At 40.2% G+C, this 24,939-nt stretch overlaps 2 protein-coding genes across 9 annotated transcripts in view; one reads left to right on the forward strand and one right to left on the reverse strand.

Moving 5' to 3' along the window:
* Positions 1-24,939, forward strand: part of LOC121187326 (calsyntenin-2-like) — a 142,715-nt gene that overhangs the window by 62,858 nt on the left and 54,918 nt on the right. For all 4 annotated transcript variants that reach the window (XM_041046515.1, XM_041046514.1, XM_041046516.1 and 1 more), the window contains exons 4-5: positions 2,531-2,680; positions 20,004-20,189. In XM_041046515.1, the coding sequence (XP_040902449.1) occupies positions 2,531-2,680; positions 20,004-20,189 (336 nt within the window). The remainder of the gene's footprint in view (positions 1-2,530; positions 2,681-20,003; positions 20,190-24,939) is intronic.
* On the reverse strand, positions 20,650-24,910 carry LOC121187325. Of its 5 annotated transcripts, none has more exons than XM_041046513.1 (7): positions 24,813-24,910; positions 24,368-24,413; positions 24,153-24,218; positions 23,984-24,055; positions 23,705-23,782; positions 23,531-23,590; positions 20,650-23,309 (listed from the first exon to the last, which is right to left on the reverse strand). In XM_041046513.1, the coding sequence occupies exons 1-7, from the start codon at positions 24,893-24,895 to the stop codon at positions 20,889-20,891; spliced, it is 2,826 nt and encodes a 941-aa protein (XP_040902447.1). In that variant the 5' UTR covers positions 24,896-24,910; the 3' UTR covers positions 20,650-20,888. The 5 variants fall into 5 exon arrangements, with proteins under 5 accessions (XP_040902447.1, XP_040902444.1, XP_040902445.1 ...); XM_041046510.1 differs by having other exon boundaries at positions 23,984-24,058; XM_041046511.1 differs by having other exon boundaries at positions 24,153-24,221.

The following is a 24,939-nucleotide window of genomic DNA, read 5'->3' on the forward strand; positions in this document are numbered from 1 at the left end:
CATCTCGGCTGTGCACAAGTCCAATAACTCAGTACTTTTCAACTCATAGCCAGCAGGGCCCAATAGTGTCTCTTTTCAGTGCTCTTTAGACTCTGCTAGTGTTCTCAGTCCCTGCCCAGGCCTGGCTGCGTGCATAGCATTGTCATCCGTCTGTAGTGGAAGACTCATCAAATATTAACAGACACATTAGGACTACAAGAGGTCCCTTCATGCACTCTGCTCAGCATGAGAAAAGATGCTGGCTTGGTATACGGGTCACAGATACAGAGGAGGCAAGAGACTCTCAGACACTGGATGTGGTCTGGATGTTGATCTTATTGTAGAGACAAGTGGGTTATTTGTTTCTTTTAAAGTTCTCAGTGCAGCGTTTTAACACTAAGAAACCACATCCATACTAATGTTGATACATTAGTATATAGAGAGCCACCTCTAACAAAGCTGGGAGGTTATACTGTGATACCAAGATGGGCTAGCTTGGTTTAATAGCACAAATAGCACAGGTATGATTCCACCTATATGACTTTGATTATTTCTGACTAAAAAAAAAAAAAAATTACGACATAAGCCACAGTGCAATTCAGCCACAGACAGTTAATGGAGGAGAGAGCTGGAAAGGGCACAATCACTTTTAATTTACAGTATTTAGCACCTGGGTGGTGAGAAGAGGACAAGTATCAGCATTTTTGCATCGGGAATCCACAGGGGTTTAATGGGAAAGTGGTCTTAATTCTGAGAAACATTAGCACTAATCAAAGCACTTGTGAGTGATAGAAACTAGCCTCCATCCCAACCATCATGTCATTTGTTACAGTGATTATATTAAGGCATCACAGTTAATTTGACAATGATCTATAATGATGATTTAAAATTAAAAGTAAATACCCATTACTCATGTAAGCAAACACATTCCAACAACACACTGTGTAGACAGGTAAGCAGCAATACACAATCACAGTGTGTTTTCTAATAAGTCAAAAAAAAAAAATGCACAAGGCTATACAGTAGATACACGCACTTGAGTGGTAATGCTACATTTACCAACTCACTTTCCCCAGGGGAGTTTAAAGTGTGTACTTAACTTTAATAGTTTATATTATTTTCACTAAACTCTAATGTCATATAAATCAGTAAACAGAAGAAAAGTACTTTTCCAGTCATCCGACTGAAGTACAGCCCCATTAAGAATAAATGGAAAAGTTGAGGGTAGCAGTGAATATGGACACATGTCTGTGTCGCTTATGACCACAATAAAAACAAACTCATTTAGCTGTAAAAGCTCACACAGCCATTTTATGATTCCATAAAGCCAGTCTCCAAATCACTGATGACTGAGTAACTCTGGTATGGTCTGGTCAGTTACAGATTTGGGCTTGTTGTATTTATTACAGAGTGAAATGTTGTACTTTATATTCTTTACAATATGTTTCTGAACCACTTTACTCATTCCACTGTACATCAATTTATGTTCTGAAAGTTCTGAATTAATGGGCACTACATAAACTTACACATTACAGCTTCATGTAGAGGTTTGCCAAACAGCCTCTTTACTACCAGACATTTTGACCTTTCATTGTAGAAAAATTACAGGTGCCACTAAAAAAATAACCTAAACGCTGGCTTTGTTTTATTCAAGGTCCCAACAGACCTCGACAGTGCGACAGTGAGCCAGTAAAAACAATACCAGAGTCCTTTTTCACAAATGATCTTACCACTAGACATCCTCCCAAGTGATGCTAAAAGTTTTAAAGTGATTCAGTGCTGTTTAGAGCAGCTTTTAAAATGTAACTGGGAAAACTCAGAGGAGAAGGACTGGGTAAACAGACAGATTGATTTCAGGAACAAATATCTTACAAAGTAAAATGTTGACTTGTCAAGTAGATCTGGCATCAAACACAGTCTGCATATTGATAGTGAGATTATTTTCTTTCGCTTGGCTAAACAAATCTTCATCGTTTGGATGGATGACTTTGCATGATGTGCCAATTTTACTGGGTAATATAGTGATGGCAATGATATTTGGCTTAATTATACATTTACTGCAGTTGGTGATTATGTAATGTAACCTACACTTAATGATCTGTGAAACAGAAATTGAAGAGTATTTTTGGTTCGAAGTATAATTCTGAAATATTTCAAGTATCAGCATCACTGCATTTTTTCAGTGGATCGATATCAGAGAGTTACACAATCCATCATATCATAATCATAATCATAATGTTGTGGGATTGATGTGGTGCGGGATTCATTTGTTGGTGAGTTGATTTCCATTAAAATGTGCTTTCATGCTTTCACTGATCAGGAGTCAGACAAACTCCACAGCAGCTCCATATTTGATAATATGTGTAGAAATCTTTAGTGAACAGTGGCTAATTTCAGTGTAACATCAGCCGCCATTATCACAAGGTTTTTTTCCAATATCAGCTAATTAGAAGCTACTGTTAAGTTTACGAGTTTGCTTCAGAAAAAAAAAAGAAAAAATTAGGTATTTGGGTTGAGTTTGACCTTGAGTGTCTCTTTTCTCCTCCATTAGGTAACATCCGGAACACAGAGAAGCTGAGCTACGACCGCCAGCAGCAGTACGAGATCCAGGTGACAGCCTGGGACTGTGGCCAGAAGAGGGCACTGCACAGCGTCCCTGTTCGCATTGACGTCAAGCCTGTCTGCAAACCTGGCTGGCAAGGTGGGCCTTCATCATATCTGTGTGTGTGTGTGTGTATGTGTGTGTCTCACTGTGTAGTGATTAAACATCCAGAAACTCAAATGCAATTATTTGCAGTTACTCGGGTTTGTACAGTGTGTGTGTCAGTGTGCAAGTGTGTGCACAATGGTGGAGCAGGGAGTAAGAGCTGTACTGGTTCTATTTCTGCTCACAGAAACACAGATGTGATTATTTACATGTCATTACTTTAGTGTGTGGTCCTTCTTATCTCTGAATGCGTGGTAATAGTTGTAGTGTGCAAAACCTAATTTTTCTCCATTTGTGCTTATCATATTGTCTGGGTTTCTCCTCTCTTTCTACCTTTCTACCTTTTCTTTATTTCTTCGTCCCTCTCACACTCTCTGTTTTTCTTTCTTTTCCTTTCCTGACCCTCTTTCTCTCCCCATCTCTCCCTCCTTCCTTCCCTGAGGAATTGGCCTGTCAAGTTCAGCTAGTGTGATCAACAGCAATTTACTAAGAGCAACGTGACACAGCCAACATGGCTCTTAGCACATCAGAAAGCGGTCATGGCAGCCTTAACAAGGCCCAGAGTAATGCGGAGACAAGTGTCTGCACAATGTTGCAACAACACAAACCGCTTCAGGTAACTGCGGCTGTATTTTACATTTGTCAGAGAGGTTAGCAGCACAGTGATAAAAGACAAACACGTATAGCGTGTGGCTTCACATGGAACCATGTGAAACCTGCGTTGTTCTGTCATTAGGTCATAAGGTGGTTCGTGTGCTGGATTTCTTTGGCGTCAAGCCATTTCTTGCCCCACAGGACATGATGTTAGCGAGCTGGTGATAAACAGCAGCAAATGAGTATCCTGGCAGCAGCTCAGTGGTAGTGGTTTGGCTCCTATTCAATCATCCAATCTGTGTTTTCTCAAAACAAGTGACAACACGTGCCTGTAGTTTTACATAAACGTACTTTTCTGATCTGACACAGTCAGGAGCTTAAAAGAAGGCAGAAAAAGCTAAATCAATTCATTTTGCATCAAGACAATAAATGATTCAAGGAACATCTTGAAACTCTTAATATTAGTACTCTCTTGTCTAAATAATTTCTTAAGATGGGTACTTTTTGCAGTTCAGTAACAACTCTGCCAGACTGGTGAGTGATTTTAAGATTCAGAGGAATTAATGTCACCAAGTCAAACAGGCAAAAGGAAACAATAAAAGAAAAAAAATGGCAGAAGTTTTACCCCTAGTTCTCAATTTCAGAAAGTTACAAACACGGACGATGGCAGGTTGAATCACATTCTTCATGATGTACAATAAAAGCTTGTAGATAATGTGGACACACAAGACACAGTTGTAATCACACAGTTGTATACTGAACTACTAAACTTTCTTACAGCAAAACACAATTCTTTCAGAAAGAATTCAGACCCCTTTGCTTTTTGCAAACTTTATTTTGTCTTGGATTTAATTATAAATTTACAATTTTTATCCATATCAGTGACCCATATGACAAATTGAAAATATGGCTTTAGAAATTTCTGTAAATTTATTAAAAGTCCAAAATTGAAATCTCTCATTCATAAAAGTATTGTCATGTCATCATCTGCTGCTTATCTGGGTCTGGGCCCAGGTCGCAGGGGCGGCTGTCGACCAGTCCATGATGCACCCAAGTCCTACAGTTCCTCCCACGGGTGATGGGCCCATGGGAGGTGGTGCCGCCCGGAGTGGGGCTCAAACTCACGACCCTGAGAGATTGAGTCTCGTGCTCTACCAACTGAACTAATAGGGCAGCTTATGAAAGTATTCAGACCCTTCATTCAGTAATTTATAGAAGTCATCTTCTGGTCTCTCCAGAAGATGGCAGGTCTAAGTCCAGGTTTTGGTTGGGCCACTCAGAAACTTCACAGTTGTGTCCCTCTCTAAATTATGTCCAATCAATTCAATTTGCCACAGGTGGACTCCAATCAAGTTTTAAACACATCTCAAGAATAATTAAAGCAAACAAGATGCACCTGACCACAATTTGCAGTGCCGCAGCAAAGGGTCTGAATACTTAATGTGAAATGTGAGATTATAATTTTTTATTTTTAATAAATTTGCTTATAAACTTTCTAAAAACACGTTTTCACTCAGTCATTATGGGTTAGTAAGTGTAGGCTGATGGGCAGAACAAGCTATTTCATCCATTTAAATCTCCAACACAATGAAGTCTGCAAAAAGTTAAGGGGTCTCAATACTTTGTGAAGTCACTGTATGCTACATATGCTGTTACTGTGGGCATATGTACAAGTTCAATGTCAACACACCACACAAACATGAACACACAAACATTCAGAGCAGCCAGGGCTATCACTGGTGTACAGAGTGACATTAACTCCCTCTCTAGGCTCCCAGCAATAATCCTGTCTTTGAAGCCTGTTTGCAATATTTTATTTTGAGTGCATTTTTCAAATTAGGATTTTCAGCACAAGATTATGGTGAGAAGATGCATACACACAAACACACAAGCACGGATACACTCTCCCTTGATGGAAAAGCAGTCGTCCCAGAGAGCATTGTTTGGTAGCAGGGATGAAGGGAACGATGGAGAGGCAGAAGTAAATGCCATGGCCGCAGATCAGGGGATGTTTAAATAGGCTAGAGGTTGTTGAATTAAAGGCAGGTTTCTGTTGGCAGGCTACTGTAGGAATGTCAGAGACACATACACTCACACAAGATGTGCTTTCTTAAAAAAAAAAAAAAAAAAATAGTAATCTGTCTGTTCAAATTAGCTATGGTCTCTGGCTCTGGACAGCAGGGCTCAGCTGTGTGTCTGTCCTGACTAATCACACGTCCTCACTCAGCTGGTGGAAACTCCTTCACTGATGGGTAGTGCCTGTACACCCACACAAAGACATGCACACACACACACTGGTGTGTATAGATGTTTGGATCCCTGTGTAAGTTTTTTCTTTTCAGCTACTTTACTGCTTTACTGTTGAGGTTTGCCACTGTTTGTTACCACTGAACATACAGTGTGTTCTTTTACACATCTTACAATGCTCTTTTCTGGTCTTTCAGTGTCAGACACCCACACCCAGGCAACCCAGTCAGGCTTGATTTGGCCCTAAGCTTGTGTACGAGTAGATATTATAGGGTTGCCTTCTTGATCCACAGCCATCTTGATGCCTTTTCAGCAGCATATGTAATCATCCTGGTGGTTCTCTTCCTGAGCTTGAAGGCCCTGCATAAGGACTGGCTGGTAAAGCCCATGCAGCCAGCCTCAATGGTCACACATTGCTGTTCCAGAAATCAGGACCATGTCTGGCCTGGGTGCAGTCTCTGCAGTCTTGCCTGAAAACTTAGCTGCTTCCCTAACCTTCAGTTACCAGTCCTAAGTGGTAGCAAGAAGCTCACTTGGCAGTCTCCAGTATTGCTGCAGCTTCTCCCCTTCCTCCACAAAGCCTGTTGTCTTCCTCATCAGGTGAAATAGTATGCTGCTGGTAATCCCTGTGTGGATGGCGCCTGCTATTGCTGGCACCTGGTTGTGATGCCACTGGGAACATCCCTTCCCCAGGGCCTTCAGACAACAACTCAGGATATGCTCCAGGGATCCCTCACTCTGGCACAGTGGGCACCAGAGTGTTTCTGCCAGATCCCAGCGGGGAAAAGATGGATGGGTGAGGGTGAACAAGATAAACTGACTGGATCAGGAATTTGATCAGGAGTAGTTCAGCATTCCAGAGCTCGGACCAAGTGATCTTGCAGTCAGAGGCTTGCTCATATTGACTCCGTGTTGATGCGTGTTGTTGCTGCATTCCCGCCATCCTGCTGGCACATACTTCCTCCACCCCTGCTTGTATCTCTTCCAGGACCACGTGACACCTCTCCTTCTCTTGCAGTGAGGTCTTGGAGCCCTGCCGATTCAGATGCCACTCTTCCCACCAGCACATATGTCAGTTTATTAATTTCAAATCACTTCAATCCTTTCAACATACCATTCATGTTATGTAGTGAACCCTTTTTGTGGCAGTATTTGCTAAACATGAAAATTACATCCTGACTTCTGGATTGGCAGACAATGGGAGATAAGGAGAAAGGCCATAAACAAAAAAATAGTCCATAGTCAGTCTCCTGACTTGTCTCTTCATCACCCTTCTTCCTGCTGTCCATACAGAAGAAAAACTAAGAATGGAATGAGTGGACAGAGGAAGATAAGTGACAGAGTAAGCAGACTGCTGTGGAGTCTCTCTTCATTTGATGAGAAGGTTATCAGTTTTATTTATTATAACACAGTTTGTATCCCACACCACAATAGACAGTTGAAAGCAACAGACGGCTTTGTATGGTCAGTCTCACAGCTCAGAACCCTGAGACCAGCAGTTTGAGAGAACAAACAGCCTTGGAAATCAGAAGCTACTTCTTTCTGTTTTCCCGTTTCCTTCAGTGAAGTAAATCGGTAAGATACCTAAATTGTGTGTGCACATTTTGGCAAAAGTTGTGTTATCAACTGAAATGTTTTGCAGTTGCTCACATGAAGCACCTTCCCTGTCAGTTCACTGAAAATGCATGTAGCTCTGGTAAAGAGTCACACAGTGTCACAAACTGTTGTTATTTTAGACTCAGCCCATGAGAAACAGCATAGAATCTGTTTAACTACCCCGGCCCTCACCAGCCTTTTATACCATACATATACATACATACATATACAAGTGCATCGAGCTCAAGGTCGTAGTTAGTCTCTTCTCTGAATAACACATTCCAGTAAGAAGAGCTCACAGTAAGCACATCTCAGACACTGAGACACTACAGTCTGCACGACTGGACAGTCTGACATCAAAGGTTACTATGACCCTCGCGAGTTATTCTAATTATAAAAATTCTAATTCTTATTATAAAAGCTAATTTAATGATGACTGGACTATTATGCACAAGTTTCAGTTAATTCAATGGCACATTTACAGTGTGTAATATATACATATCTGAGCAACTTGTGTTGATCAGACATCATATGAACCATCAGTTTTTGCTACAGGATCCGTCAAAGATGTACTTCATGTCCCATTATATCTGTTCCATTAAATGTGCTCTCCCATAAAATACATGCTAGATCTATTTCCATGCGTATGCCCGCTAACAACAGGTGTAGTCTCAGACACACACATATATACCAGAGCTCATGAATACATCTACAAAGCCACACAGCATAGCACAAGCCTTGAGTGACACATCGTCACACAGCTTTAAAAAGAAAAGAAAAGAAAAAGAAACCTGGATATTCATATCCATCCGTTGTATTTTGAGCATGGCTCTGAGCCTTAGTATGAGCCTCAGACTGAAGTTTAGCTTTCTAAACTATCAGAGAATAATTAGACCAATACAACACATGTGTTTATGTTTTAGATGTGTGTTTTTTTCACTCTCCTATGAGACCTATGGAATGCATGCTGATTATATTATTAAACATCTTTTGGAAAGGCGTGGCATTGAGTATAATTAACACTGATAACAGCAGCCTTATTATAATGTAGCACTATGTAGGTTTTACAAAATCATATTTGTAAAGCTGTTTAAGCTATAAAAACAGGCCTCACCATACAAATTCAAATGAAAGAAAATTCACTGACTGGTAAATTTGTCAAGCGACCTGATTAAAAAATAAAATCTTAGGAGCATGCAACAGAGGAGATGTGACTGATTATTAAAAATGCATCCGGCACACATCAATACTGCACCTCTGGAAAGGTTTTCGTAACAAGGGTTGGTAAGATAAGTCAGTCTCAAATGTAAGTATTTCTGTCTTTCTCAAAATGAGTGGGTTCAATTGATTTCCTAAAATGTGAGGCAAACATACAGCACAAAATCAATATTTTTATTGAATAGAAAGGAAACCAGGCCAACGCTCAGTGAAACTCTCCAGTGACACCCAAAATAATGACATCGTAATGAATTTTTAAAAAGGGACATTACTGTGAATCTCAGTCAGAATCAGGAACGTCACATTGCAAGTTCTCATGCAAAATGTTGAAGGAACCTTTGAAGTGTGGATCAGGATGCAGAGACATCCGTGGAGAAAGATGGATGTTGTGATTTATGCACAAACGTGGGCAATTTAACTCTGCTGCTACCTGACTAGAAACGTGAGCATCGACCATGATGTGTCTCTGCATGGTTGTGTGACAGCTCAGATTCTGACTGATCTCAGGAACTTACTGCGACTTCCTGTTGTTTCTGTTATTTTCCTGCTGTGTTTTCCTCTGAAAGTTAAATCATCTCACTTTAAAGGTTAAATATCATAACAAACACACAGAATTAAAGTCCACTCTGAAATAATAATGGCTAATCAATGAATCATTTCTCAAATCTGATTGAATTGTATTTGACAAAAGGGGGTGTCAGAGACTCACAGTGACAGATTACACTGTGTTAGCAGTAAAGTCAGTGGAAAGCCAGCCTCGGGTATAGGATCTGAGATCAGCACAGGTTCTCAGGCGATATCTCTCTTTGAGGAGGGGAGCTGCATTTTCTGCTCGACTCTCCAGTATGCCATTCTTGTGTGTGTGTGTGTGTGTGTGTGTGTGTGTGTGTGTGTGTGTGTGTGTGTGTGTGTGTGTGTGTGTGTGTGTGTGTGTGTGTGTGTGTGTGTGTGTGTGGCAGCCAATGGTCCTGATCTCTGATAAGAGAAGGAAGAGGATGAATTAAAGAGAGGAAAAAGAAAAATAAATGGCTCTGCACTTCCTTTTCCCATTTCCTCTTACCTCCTGCTCCTCTCTAGCTTCCTCTCTAATCTCAGACTGAGGCTGTCTGCCTGCTGCTCCAGCCCTTTTCATCCCCTCTCTGGTTTTCTCTCATTACTTTCATTGTTTCCTTTTTGCCCCATGTGTCTCTGCCCTGCATTTTTTTCTTACTTTGTTCTCTTTCTTTATTTCCTCTTCCCTTTGAGGGGTTCGAATCTTTCTTACTTTCTTTCTTTTCATCTTGCCATCTGGCTTATCAGTTCACCCTCATGCTTCTTTCTTTCTCTCTATGTGTCCTTCCCCTCTGATACAGGACTAGTTTGAATCCAGTAGTTTCCAGTGGAAATCACAGTCACCAGACCCTCATCTTATGCCACTTTTCACTTTAATTCATTACACTATAACACACACACTTTTTATCCAGCCATTGCCCTCCTCTGACACAATAAGGTGAACAGAGGTTGTCAGGCCCCTCTCTATAATTTTACCCCTGCCAGCACTCATTGCACACGGGTGTATACACACACATACAGAAACACAAAGATGCATATATCATAGACAAAAATAGACAATATACACCAACAAAGACAAACACAACTATGTAAGAGTGATTACACTTCCTCTGGCTGCCTGTTGAGATTGGGGTTTCCTTTATAGTGCCACTTCAGCATCAAGACGACATTGAGCAAACATGATTACAAAGACAAAGACAGAGAAGAGGAGTAAGAGAGGGATACAGCAGAAGAGAGAAGTGTTAAGGAAACAGATAAAAGTTAACTGTTTACATCTTGGGGGAAGGTTTTGCTCAAGGGAGGGACAGATGTGACGTCATTTTACCAATCGATCTAAAGTTATGCTGCACTTTAACCTTCACCTATGGCTACAAGCTTTGGGCAGCGATTTAAGAGCAGCATAGAGGAAAATGTCGCTGCAGGGAGAACAGACCCTGATGCAGACATGCTGCAGGGATTAAACAGTCAACTAACCCTAAATTCCCTGAGGAGACAGACAATGTGGATGTCTCAAGTATTTCGTTTAGTCTGCTGCCATCACGAGCAGAGTGAAAATAAAGATGGAGAAAAGAGAAGCGCTTTTTGGCTCCTTTTTTACTGAGCAGATTCAGTGTCTCCATGTTAAACACCCAGGATTAAACTGTCATTTTCACTCAATCCTCAAAGGGAGCAAAAGAATTAGACTCACTCTGGACATGAAATTGGGGTCTTTTAGGAGGCTTCCCACAGAAACTCCTGCAGAATGAGAAATAGTGTAATTTCATTAGAAATGATCCCATTAGACACTTTATAAGACCACTGTAATCGAAATGTGTTTCTGTGCTCACAGAGCAGACCTGTGACTTCCTGCAGTATCTGCACATCGCAAACCTATGCTGTGAAATCTTAAATAAAAGGATGATGATGATAGTCATCATATTTATGATGTTTCCAAACTTGTTTTAAAGAGACAAAATTATCATAACGTGTATGCCACACTAGGATGGGGCGGACTTTTTGAAGATGGCAAACAGATATAACAACTTTTAAATTTGTTCAAAGCTGAGCAAATTAATATTTGTATTTGTATGTGTGTGCAGATTTAACTGTTATCAGATAGATTTGCCTTTTACTGACAATTTTTTCTTGTCTAGTTGATGATTTTAGACTTGGTCACAGAAAAGACATTCAGGAGGAAGATTCAAGTAGTAATAACCATCAATAATCACAATAAAAAAATAAAATGTATGAAATGGCACCGACATGCAGATTTTCATGTGAAAACCTTTGAGAACCCTTCCTCTATCTAGATAAAATCACGCTTCTATCATGGAACATTCAGGAAGGAAAACAGTCCACTTCTTTCCATTTAGTCTGGCAACTTTTAGAGGGGAAAAAAAGCTAAGTGTCTTGTATCACACAAAGAGCATGCATGAAAGCATTAAAATGAATGGTTCTGGGGCATTGTTGGCAAAGAGCGAGAAGGATGGCCAGGAAAGAGGAGGAGAAGTCAGGAAGGAGGATAGATGAGGACATAAGTGGAGAGGAAAGGGAAAGGAAAGAAGGAAGGAAAAGAGGAGTGGAGTGCTCTTTTAAATGGAAATTGGCTCTCCCACTGATGGCTGGGACGAGTAATGACGACCCCCCTGACTACTTGAATATAGTGTCAGCATTTTTACATGTGCACATATGCACCTACACACACACACAAAATATTCACACAACCATCATCTTACACGTCCACACATTTATGTACGCATTTAAAAGCCTGCAAGAACTTACTGATGAGACACACACACACACACATCCAAACCCCCCAGAGATGAGGAACAGTGTGTAAGTGTGATGATGCATCATTTTCTTAACCACCTCTATCCGTCTTGCTTCCCTCACTCTCTGCTTTTCACACCCTTCAGTCGGGAGAAGGGAGAAACTGGAAACTTCCCTGAGCTGTGTGTCCACTGCTGAACATACACAACCATGGATATGCGTATATACACTTCTACAAACATGCAGACATGTGTACAAGACAATTCTGTTTTCTAGAAAACATAGTTGTGACTGCATTACATTTTCTAATAGCATAATGAAGATATGTTGTTAGTTTAGCAAGCTGCTAATGCGTTGATACTGAAAATATCAGTAAAATGTTCACATATTTGTTTTCCACCAAAATATCTGATCTTGCAGGACAATATCTATTTGTGGTGACCACAGCATTATTCAACTTTTTATGGTTATGTTTACACACTCACATTACTGGGTTAAGGTTAGAAAGATTGTGGGATGGGAGATCAGACGGTGGACTGTAAACCTGGATCTCAGACGGTCGTGAACTTTATATGTTGGCCATCCCCTCCAACCTGGAGCCTCTGCTGTCAATGATAAATGTTGCGTCTCATGCATTCAAAAAATGCTTACGAACATAATCCAGCCAGCAATTACACTGTAGAGTTGCACTTGATTGTGAACACAAAGGTTGATGGAAGTAGTTTTGTCGAGAATAGAAGAAGAAGAGCTGGAGATCAACGTTCACTTCATGCATACTTTCTCACTTAGCCAATAGCTACATGAAGTGGGTGCGCTTTTAAGGTTTGAAACACTGTTTGATAATCTAACATACTGACTACTCCATGGCCCTTTAAATAGCCACCTTTTCACATATTTTAAACACAAAAAGATTATGGCTTGAAAAAGCAGAATGAACACAGTGGAAGCGAAGTGTCTACTGCTAATTTTGCCAAGTATAAGTCATATTTTTTGTGTTTGCACATTTGTGTTAATGCAGATCAGGCTGCGCAGCAACGCTACATGTTTTCCGTTTGACATGACATGGTACTTGAGAACTGCTCTGATCACCTCTCAAAGACCTTTGTCAAGGACACTGGGGTAACTAATACCATTAACATCTGGTAAAGTAAGTGCATTTGTGTGTGCAGCTCATTTCCTCGACCAGGGACCGGAACTATCGGCGTGTCAGAGCAGATCGCTTAACTGTGAAGTTAAATACCGTTACCACCGTAGCCATAACCTCATTAAGATCTGAATTTGACATCTTAGTACCAGAGGTTTTCATATATTGTCACTGCAAAAATCTTCCTGATCTCAATCCCTCATTCCTCAAAATGTTCCATGAACAGTGTGTATGTGTCAGACATTGGCTTTAAGCAGCAGTATCTCACCATGACTGTAAAACATGCTATGTCATTCACAGCCACAGTTTTGTCAAGTGTGATGCTAATACCACATCATCTTTTAACCTGGCTTTTTGCTGCACACTGACATTTTCTGACATGGGAATATCTTTGACTCTTGATTTGATTGTCTCTTTGTTTGATAAGCCTTCAAACAGAGCCTCCGAGCTACAAAGAAAAGCCTCCTTAATATATCTGCCATCAGGGAACGGCGATAGCTTCCTTCAGCTGCGTGGCTTTAAGCAGTGGCAAAGGTTTTGAAGGTGTTGTCTTGCTTTGCTTCCCATAACTGGACACAGCATGTTTGATGGATTTTGCTTTGTCTGCCTGATCTGATCTTAACAACAAAGTCCTAATAGACCAACATTATGTATCACTGGTTACATGGTCACTTCTCAGTGATTAATATATACTTTTGGATTATGATCCTGTAGAGAATAGCATATTTAACATTCTCACCTTTTCAAATGCAGGTTAAAACCAAGCATAAAAAACCTGCTCACTTACGCACGCACATACACATAAAAGTGTCTTTTTTGTTGTTGTTGTTGTTTTTGTGATCACAGCCCCAGTGAGCAACTTGTACTTATGCTCTTGTGAACCAGCTCCACATGGTCGTTTTCATGTCTGCCTTGCTTCCTCTGCCTCTCGTCTTCCTCTCAAATTCACAAAGAGAAGAAATCTTGGGCTCGCTGTGTGAGTTCTGTTCAATGTACTGCGGGCGAGCACACAACTCAACAGAGACCAAATAGCTTCCTATTAAACCCACACTGTTTGTAAGGCAGCTGGGCTTTAGTGCAAGTGTGTGTTCTGGGTTATTGTGCCTGTGCATCAATAGTGAGTGTGTGTGTGTGTGTGAGTATAGTGAGTATGTGTGCTGCGAATGTATTTGTAGTTCTATCTGTCTGTATGTAGGCATCTGAATCACAAAGTGCAAGTGCTTTTTGTGTGATTTCTTTTGGATGCAAGTCTCTATGTCTCTATGTGTGTTTACCCTGTTTGTACTGTCAGGGAATTTGGGAGCTCACGCTGCACCTGTGAGTGATAGCATCACCAGCGGCAGTGTCCTAGAGAGACTCTTTAATAGGAATAAATTATTTAGCAGGGACACAAATGCAGCTCAGCAGAGGCCCTGCAAGATTACAAGAACCACTGCTTCATGCATGATAGTAAGCCTCGATATAAACCCTCTTATGTGCATGTGCATGTAGACATGCAGACGCTTTTCCACAGTCACAAAGAAGAACATTAGGGAACCAGTCAGTCAGCTGATTCACCAATGTAAAGCTACAAACCTGCTGTGTGTAGAGATGTTGAATGGAACTAGAAATCACAGGAAAACTCACACTATTATTATTATCATGACACTTTTACCGTGATCACAACAGTAAAAATCAACTACTTTATAAACTGTTGTCTACTGCAGTGTAATCAATAACAGTGCATTATATTTTGATTATCTTATACACATATATCACTTCCCTCTGGAATGCACTTAGGTAGGAGTATAAAGTGACATAAAATTAAAAGTACAAGTGACAAGTTCTACTTAAACACAAAACTTCACAAACACAAATTTACATTCCTCCCCTGCAATAATCAGCCTTATACTTTCTTTGTTCCCTGTGTTATGAAAGGCATTTAGCTCCAGAGCGTGAGAGAGCTTAAATAAAACAGTCTATAAAAACAAGTCTATAAAGTCTGATCCTGCTCAGACACACACAGAGCAACATGAATACTATGCCATTATGTCAAACAGTCATAAACTGGTAAAAGGCTGAACTGCTAACGGAGCAGGAAAAATCATCATAAATGTCTGTGTGAACAGGAAATACCTCTGCTTCAGCAACACAACAGAGAGTGCCACAATACAGGTGTCAGAGAATCAGTACTGTAAAACAAGAGATTGTGTTATTTCATAAACTAACACAAGGTTTCTGTAGAAAGTATTTGCTCCTAAATTCATTTATAACCACCTGTGAGAAGAACGCATCACTGTTTAAAAACTATGAGAGGGAGGAGGATGTGATGGAGGTGTGGAATTGTTTTTATCTTCCAGAAATCAAAACATTGATAAAAGGTACCATCATCAAAAATGTGGCTTACATTCAAGACACAGACGTGTGTCTTTGTTTTGTGTGTCTTCGGTGTAAACACACTTCAGTACAGCCCAGTGGTTTTTTTTGGCAAAGGACCTTTTCCACTTTATTGCTGCATTGTTTTCCATTATTAAAGATAAATGCCACTGCCAAATATTTATCAATGAAATGAGGGTATTTGTATGGGCCTTATCTAAACCTAAGCTATGAAATGAGGAGTAGACTGTTTTATTTGTGGTGAAAGTGTATCTCTGTTCATTTTCTTCTCTTTTTGTTAGCAGCTGATTTTTGTACTTCAGTGCTTCCACACTGTTTCAACACCCCGTGCCTCTTGTCTAAACATGGAGGGGAGTCGTGTCTCAAACAGAAATGTGTCCTGTGGTGTGAAAGAACATCTGCTACTATGCTTGGCCTTGTGATTAGTTTTCATGATGTGCTGCTCCCACACTCCTTGGAACTCATTTGCCTTCCTACCGATGATCCCATTCCTCATTATATTTGAGGAGCTGCACTTCACACCCTCTGTTTACATTCATCATGGCTCCTGTCACAACGGGGTCACTGTAGTGCTGAACTGGGCCCATTACCCAGAGTTTTACAGTAAACCTATGTGTGTAATGGGCATCAGTGTGGTATGACAGGGTGTGAAACTCCATACACTGACCTCTTTCACTTAATGATACAAACTGATTGTGTAGTATTTATCATGAGGGTCATTTAAAGGCAGGCGTAAAGTATATAAATATCAATAAAGTTGTATTAGGGGAGCATTCCCTCTAATAGAACTAGCAAAATGTCACTCTTGAAGTCTTTTCCTCTTAGTCAATATAAAAGCAGGTTGGCATAAATACTAATACTAATAATTCAGAATAGATACTAGACTTATTCAAACATGTAGAAACAAAGATACAGGAAAAAACATTCATCATTGTTCATCAAAATGCATGTGGGGGGAGATTTTACAGTTTGGATACACCTCCATGCAGGTGTGGTAACCAGCAGCTGCAGCTCCTGATGGTGGCACCAGTTGGTGGCACTCTCCTAGGCCTTTTCCACCACAGGAACTTAACAACCCATGTAGCTTCCCAGAAGCTTAAACCTCTAAGGCTTTACTGGTGTCCTCTGCTTGTGTTTCCACTGTACAAGTAATGACTTTTAACCACAAGTATCTTTAAATCAACAGAAGTGCCATACCTGCCGTGGGAGCATGACAGATTGGAGCAGAGAGGAAAGCTGAGGCCAGCACCAAATCAGCTCTCACCTTGGCTGCCTCCTTCAATATATTGGCTTCCCCTCGAAGGACACGGCAGCAGCTGCTTGTCCCTCTCTGTCTCTGCTCCATACTGTCAACCCAGCCTGCTGCCTGATTCTGTCCTCAGTCAGAAAATGTAGAGGTGTGGCTGAAGAATTTGGTGTAGTACAGACCCTTTAAGCAGTTTTACGCAGACAAGAACATAACAAAGCACCAAAAAGTATGTTGGATATAAGTCAGAATATTACCTGTATATTGAAATATACTTTATTGCAATTCTTAGCTCACCCAGCTAAACACAAGGCCTTCTTTATTAATGCTGTGTACCTGGAATGTGGATTAACAACCACCTCCTGAGAAGTGTCAAAATTTAACTCCAGGTCTCCACACTTACAACTCGTAAACACAACACTAACATATCGCCACGTCTTTGTGTTGATATGATGAACGTGCGAGGGGGATGCTATGAGTGTCCTGAGAGTGAAGCAAAACAGTAAAGTTAGAGACCAGACAGCTGAACAGTGAATTACCCTCTCACAGTAAGCTCCATAAAGCTGCAGATTCAGGTGATAATTCTCCGTAGGTTCATCACTATGAGTGACCCCTCTCGCATTATTACATTGTTTTCACATTGTCATTGGATGTACGAGTATCAGTAAAATAGAACAAACCCACAGCGAACAGTGCATGGGTTTGGACTGCCTCCGGTTTAAGAGCTGCAACAGAATCTCAGAGTTAATCAATTTTACATGCTCTGGCATCTTTATTATACAATACCCTTCCAGTAATGTTAGATATAATGAGGTAATGACAGAGCAAAGTAAGTATTCCCTACAACAATTAAAAACCAGCTGGAAAAAAAAAAACAGTGTCAAGCTTCAGTAAACGATTTGATAGGCCTACTGGCAACATCAAAACAGCTGCCCGATTGGGGTATGAATATGCAAATTACATGCCCTGCATTCTGACAGGAGACTGCAACTCTGTGCATCTATTTTTCTGAAGCTACCAGGATTAGTGGATGGATGCTGGTCACTGCCCCCTCCAGACAAATAAACTACAGGCGTACACTCCATGAGATTAAAAACTATTAAAAGGTGATGAGAGTACAACCGTCTTAATCTCTCCTCAGAGTCAGCACCATTTACTATCCCTCATGTTTGTCCAATGCTCTCTTACCCATAAACCTTAATCACCCTCTTCCACACTCAACCCTATCCTTCCTCACATATCTGTATGCACATTACGTCCTCAACCCCATTACCCCCCATTTATCCTTTCACTTTCCCGCCACTGCTTCCCATGCATCCTTAACCAGACTCTGCCCCATCCGCGCCTCCCTCTCTGTATGTGAAGCCAGCTAGGCAGTGTTAAAGCCAAGTCCTCGACAGGTCATTTGACTCCCAGTTGTCCGTGGAGTATGTTATTATCCCTCTCCGGCCTAAATCTGAAAGCTGCAGCATCACTCTCTTACTCAGCATTGCACAGCAAAAAAAAAAGGCCAGAAAACATATTCAACAAACACTCACTGGGTGAAATGGTGTTGGATGGTAAATGGTGTTAAATGGTAGCTTTTTGTATGAACTAAGAATTGTTGCATTCATTTTGAGCCCTCAGTGACCAATTTTGATGAGAATGTCAACAGTTTCTTCTAGCATTTACACTGCTTTCTACAGTACATGCAGTACATCTGATTTTACAGGGAAACTGCTATACTGCTCAAAGTGTGACATTCAGGAAAATCACACTATTGAATACAACAATCTGTGTGTTAAAAATATGAAGCTGGAGCCAGTACATGGTTAGCTTAGCATAAAGACTGAAAGTAGGGGTAGACAGCTAGACAGCTTCCAGGATCTTTAAAGTTCAGTGATTAACATGTTTTATCTTGTTTATTTAACCCGTAAAAAACAAATACGACTGCCACTTGACACTGCCAAACAACAACAGTGGAACCTGCAGCTTTAGAGGTGCTGGAAATCGTGAATATAATTTTACCTTTGGACAGAGTCAGATGTGCGAATTGCATCAAGCGTCTCATCTAACTCTGTCAAATTATTCCTTTAATGGCACAAAACAGGTGGAACATTTATCAAGGTCTCTAGCAATGCCTAATAGTCAAAGGAAAGAAAAGCCGATGGAAGAACAGTTGAAGCATTGCTGTAAAAGTGGCAAGGAATATTTCAAAAACATCAGCAAGGTAGCTATCTGCTTTGCCATCATACAAAGCTAAATGTTACCTGCCTGTTGCTGTTGCTTTGAGCTTTCGATGTGGGGGACCATAGGATAAGGTGATATATAAAGGACCGATTACCAGATGGGAGTACATAGCTGTACATGCAGTGCTTACAGTGACTGAATGAAAAGGAAATGTGGAAATGGCAACAGAAATGTATAAATCAGCAGAGCCTTTTGTAGTTGTGTCATTTTTTTTCTGCTCTTGAATCTGTTTTTGTTCTCCTTCAGCGTGCACCATTGTTTGTGCCTATTCTCATCACAGCCACTGACAGTCCCATAGTAACAGTGCTGCAGCAGCCCACAGTAATCGCAGTCTGGAGGAGGTAAACCAACTACAAAACAGATGCAGTGTGTGTATGCACAAGGTGGGGAGTGTGTGAGGGGAGCGAACATGGCAGATTTAACAGGCTGGTGAGCAACAAAGAGCTGTTCCTGCGCTTCTTCTTCTCCAGTCAGCTCGGCTTCGTGCTTATACCTCCAGCTTCTAGCCAGCAGTGCTCGATAGCTAGACAGATAGACAGACAGGGATAGATGGATAGGACCTGGTTTGTGTGTACCAGCAGTGATGGTGTGATAGCACCCAGTTAATTTTGAGGTGGTATGGTTTGCTTTTGAAAAACCAGTTTCATCCAGCTACATTGCTGCTCTACGACTGGGACTGACAGGTTTTAGAAGGAGCAAATGTTTGAAATATGTGTTGACAGCATTTACCAATACGACAGGTGCTCTTTTTTGTTTTTTGAACACTGAGATAATGAATGAGATCAGTTCACTGTAAACAAAACATATAAAAAATGTTAAAAAAAAAAAAAACTAATCTGGAAACATCATTTAGCAGTTCATTCTCATGCTATCTCCTGCAGAGACTGTGCAGACAAACACAAATTCACACTACAAAGGCCAGAAAAAAATGAAGGGGAAAGCGAAAACATCTCTGTCGTACAAAATAATAGCCTGCACAGATAGAAAACACAATTTACAGCTGACAGGACAGACAGTGACAGCATAATGACTACTGTCGCTAATGCAGGTATTGCACGGCACTCCAACAACAATGCAACAATTTTATTAGCTGGGTACATTCTGCCAGAAGGATATTGAGTTGTGACGCCTGAAAGACTAGTGACAGTGAAAAATCGGAAATGGAGTCTCTGTTTTGATGGTAGCCTAAATGGACAAAATGAGGCAAAAATGTGCAGTAACAAAAGTAGGCTTGTGAAAATCAGATATGATTTCACATAATAATCTGCAACCAGGACAGCAGACTCCGCAGTTTCACCTACTCTGCAGTTTCACCTGTGCTACCTGCAATCCCTAACACTATCACTCCATCTCCATCTTCTTTCCAGGTTGGAATAAACGAGTGGACTATGAACCAGGAACGGGCAGTAAGCAGCTGTTTCCTAAGATGCACCTGGAGACCTGTGGCGGGCCACTGTCATCGGTGAGGACCACAGTGGAGCTGCAGACCAGCCACATCGGGAAGGGCTGCGACCGGGAAACCTACTCTGAGAAATCTCTGCAGAAACTCTGTGGTTGGTTTTGCAAGAAAAAGGATATCTCTGTTGTGTTTTGACTGCCATAATCATGTGTGTGTGATCAGACTGACAAACAGCTTAGACCGAGAATGCATTTCTGGTATTGTAGCATCAAATCACATGAAAGCAGGACCTGTGGCTATTCAGATGGTGGTGGGTGTGTATAATATACAGTAGATGGTTGATTAGTGGTGACTTCTGACTGAGGCGACAAACTGAGTTAGTGCATTGAATTAGAAGTTAGCTGCAGCTAAAAGCATCAGTTGAATCCATGCCCTTACGAAACAAAAGTATATTGCAATATACTAGAATTTATATTGCAATATATTAGGAAATATATTTCAGTATATGAGAAACTTAATCATATATTTAGAAATATATAGATGGATGACATTTGCTATATATTGATTCATATATTTTAAAATACATTGCTATGCAAACAAAACTGCATTATGTTTATTGAAACATTTTAATAACAGTTTGGATTATTTTTTAGAGTTTTGGAACTCCAAACTCCAAATCACATTTTGCATGATATCCATTATTTTTTACATTACACATTTAGCCATCTGGATGGACCACCTACGGCTATGTATTGATATATTGTAAAATGTAGATGACTATTATAAATCAAATCACTAACAGCAGCAAAAAATACAAAATGTTTTCTTGAGTCCACTTTTTATTCGTAACATTTCAGTCCTCCACACTGAAACGTGGAGGTACACATGCATAAAGGTTGGCATACTGTGGCAGATCAACTAACATACATTTCCTATTGAATTTCATCACATCAAAAACCTGTTTCCTGCCCTGTAACACTCTTTTCAAGCTAACTACATTGTCTAAAAACACAAAACTGTGTGATTTGTCATACTGTTTTCCAACAGCAAAACATTTTCTGTTATCCAGTCTTTCTACCACAATGTAATAATACACAGTGATTATGTGTCCATTATCCAACAAAACAGTGAAGCTATTCCTTTTCATTACTCTAGTGAACTGCTCCGAGTAATACAGTTCTCCTTTGACTAAAGTTCTACTGAATATTTTCACTACTGTATCCGTGGTGACTGAAAGTTTCTCTCTCATAGCCAGTACTTCTTCTTTAGTAAGTTTTCGTACATAGTGTAAACCAAGTGTAACAACTTGATCTGCTACTCTTTCAAAAAGCTTCAGCTTTTTTTCACCAGTCAAGTTGTTGTACAGCTGTATACATCTAGGCACAGCATTTGTCAGTGCATTTTTTTTCAGAAGAGGCAACACTTGTCTGTATGTGAATTGTTTCATTATTTGTAATGGAACACATTGGGTGCCATGAAACATCTTCAGTATTTCCCCATTAAAAGACTCAAAAATATATCCTGAATGTGCCCACAAAGGTCCCCAATTTCTCACAGAGTCTGGCAAATGAAGACATAAATGTACGTTAAATGACACATTTTCCTTTCCATACAGTGTTTCAAACTGTTTGACAAACTCAACAACTAGTTTTTCACATCTTTTTAACCCCTCTGATGTGACAGTGTCTTTACAAAGCAAGAACATGAAGGTGACAAGGATTAACCAGTGCTGGTAAAATGCATGTGGTAGTATTCCCTTTAGCACAAAGATGCTATAAAAAAGTAACCAGTTCTGCCATTCACTAGCTTTCCAGAACTTCCTTTGCTGAAAAGAGCGGGGCACTCGGGTGATATTGCAAGGTGGTTTAATTCTCAAGAGTTGGTGGTCGAGCTCAGGAATACGATTACCAATATAATATGGCTCCTCATGGTGTTCACTATCCAGCCACATGCTTGCCATTTGCCTAACAACTCCAAGATGTACATTATGCATATGGTCAGGAGGCATTCCAGATATAATGTCAAAGTGTGGGATGTTGACAAGACATGTAGGCCCTTTAATGCCTTTCACGGATTGTCCGGTACGCACAGCTTCTCTTGCATCAGTTAGGGTTGAAGCATGATCCCTTTTTGGAACATGTTTGTATGGATAAACCCTAACAGTTCCATTTCCCTTTGGAACTTGTTCACCAGGATGTAAGCAAAGGCTGCACCCGTAATGACCATTAAATTGGGTCATGTTTTGCAGAATGGGCCTGGCAACTGAATCACACATTATAACAGCTGCTATCACTCTACAATGATTCACAGAGTTGTTTCTGTGTAACTTGAAGCCAACAGTTGACAGTGACTGACACTCTTGAGTGAATGGTTTTAAAAATGTGTTAACATTCGGCTTTTTAGTACCAAACCATAGGCCAAATAGTAAAACATTCTCTTTGCGGACAAGATAAGGAAGTTCATTTACCATCCCTTGTAATGGCCAGATTCCATACTGGGATGATTTGAATACTGGAACTCCATCACAATTTAATGTTAAGGAGAATGCATGAGGACTATCTAGTGGGCCACCAGCTTTGTTCAGACTATGATACATTTTACCACAACATATGTCATCATAAGTTTCTGGATTACATGTACCATTTCCTGACTTAAGACAACATGCTATATCTTCTCTTTGAAGAAGATGTTCCAGTTGTGTATGGATGGGTAAGTACAGGAAGAAATTTCCATTCTTCAGTGAGCTGTTTCTATCCCATGCAGAGTTACATACAGAACAGCTCCCTTCAGTGACTTGGTCACCAATGTAATACTCACAATTGGGACAGTATATGTGACATTCTAGGTGACCTTGTATTGGGTTAAGCTCTTTTAAGAACAGATACTTTGAAGTTAGAACATTTTCTGGACAATGGATATTAATCAAATCTAAAAGATCAGACAGGGCCACACCAGTAAGTGAGTGTCTCAAAGCATATGAAAGTATAAGTAAAAAACTCTGAGCTTTGGATAGTTGTGAGCCTGTGTAAAGTGGCTCATCGTTTACTGGAGGAAACCTTTCATTAATGGGTGCTCCTAAATGTGATTCTTCAGTTACTGACTTGTCAGTGCTGTCTTCTTCTCCACTGGCAATGGATTCAGAGTCAGTAAAAGACAGCCACAGTGGTTCAAACACACCAAAATCGACACTGTCCTCATAACTGAAGACTGATGACTCTGTTGTTTGGCTCAAATTTGGTGGCAGTTCATCAGATTCAGGGTTGGTGTGCAGGCTCTGTAATGGGAAAATACAGTAAGTCTATGGAACAGCTGACAAACATAAGCACTAGGAAATTTGCATAAAATTATACAAATATTAATATGTGGCATTGTTGTATACATGATAAAAGTAAGGCTTAGGTTAGTCTAAAAAAAAAAGCTAAGAAAGCAAAACAGTTAAAGTCTTAAGGTCATAAAAATCCTATGCGAGATAATGGCCCTTTTAAAATTACTTACTGTAATGTCATCACCTTCATGTGCATCTTCAGATCTGTTGTCAGAGGAATCCTCATTCTGCTGTGTAAAAATAGAGAAGTCTTAGAAGAAATGCTGACAGACATAGTCAAAGACAGAAACCTGTAGATTAATAGTAACAGTAGTATTAGTAGTAGTTATTAGCAGATTACTTACATGAATCTCCCCACCATCATGTGTGTTTTCTGAGCCACTGTCAGAGTTGTACTCAGAGGAATCCTGATCTAGGTTTAGCTGTACGAGAATAAAGAAGTCTTTGAGGAAATGTTTTCAGTGAAATAGTGAATATAGAGACCAGTAGAACTTGGCTATAAACATCATTAATGGACCATTCAAGGACACACTTACATCAGAATACATAGAGGGTCTTCTGCCACCCTTTGCAGGTGGATTATTACAAGGTAGTTTTATATAATAACAGTACATTGTACTTACAGTAATCTCATTATCATTTGCGTCTTCTGAGCCACTGTCAGAGTCGTTGTCAGAGGAATTTTGATTCTGGTTCTGCTGTGGAAGAACATAAGTCTTAGAGGAAATGCTGACAGACATAGTCAAAGACAGAGACCTGTAGATAAGTAGTAGTTATTAGCAGATTACTTACATGAATCTCAGCCCCATCATGTGCGTCTTCTGAGCCACTGTCAGGGTCAGAATCCTGATCCAGGTTCTGCTGTTCAAGAATAGAGAACAGTTTAAAGCATGTGTATGGTATATAGCTATGTATGTTGTATGTTTGATATGCATTAGACTACTTATTTGCTCAACTTTCTTAACAAATATTAATTAAGAAGAACTGCATTTCATTTAATGACCTACCGTTTCCTGGTTTGACTGATGCATGTTGATGGCCTCAGTCAGTTTCCTACCATAAAAATGAAAAATATGTCTCAATTTACTGAATGTCTATTATCGGAGGCTGTCCATGCATGGGCAACATGTATGTGTCACTATCACTCCATATAAACGTTATGAAGCCCCTTCCCGCCTGCACAACTTGACCTGGAAATGAGCGGCAATACTGATTATGTCCCCCTCTCTCTCTTATTTATTTATTAATTTATTTACTTATGTGTGTGCGCTCCGTTACAGATTGCCTTATTGGTCATTGCAAAAACGGCCATGGTCGTTTAAATAAAGTTTGCGAGCCAACATTCTGCATACTAGCTACTTTTAGCTAACTACAACACTAAAATAAACAATGTCTAAATACAGAATAAATGTTTAATAACGTTACTTCACTAGGTGGGTGTAACTGACAAACCTCCTTTTCCAGTATCTCCTTGTTCTTGATGGAATATTGAATTCTGAACCAGGAGCCGTGTATTTTCTCCTCCTTCCGTCCATGCCTCCTCTTCTCAAAAAAATTCTTCTTTTTCTTCTATTTGATT

The sequence above is a fragment of the Toxotes jaculatrix genome, chromosome 9 (genome assembly GCF_017976425.1).
Source record: "Toxotes jaculatrix isolate fToxJac2 chromosome 9, fToxJac2.pri, whole genome shotgun sequence".
NCBI lineage: Eukaryota > Metazoa > Chordata > Actinopteri > Toxotidae > Toxotes > Toxotes jaculatrix.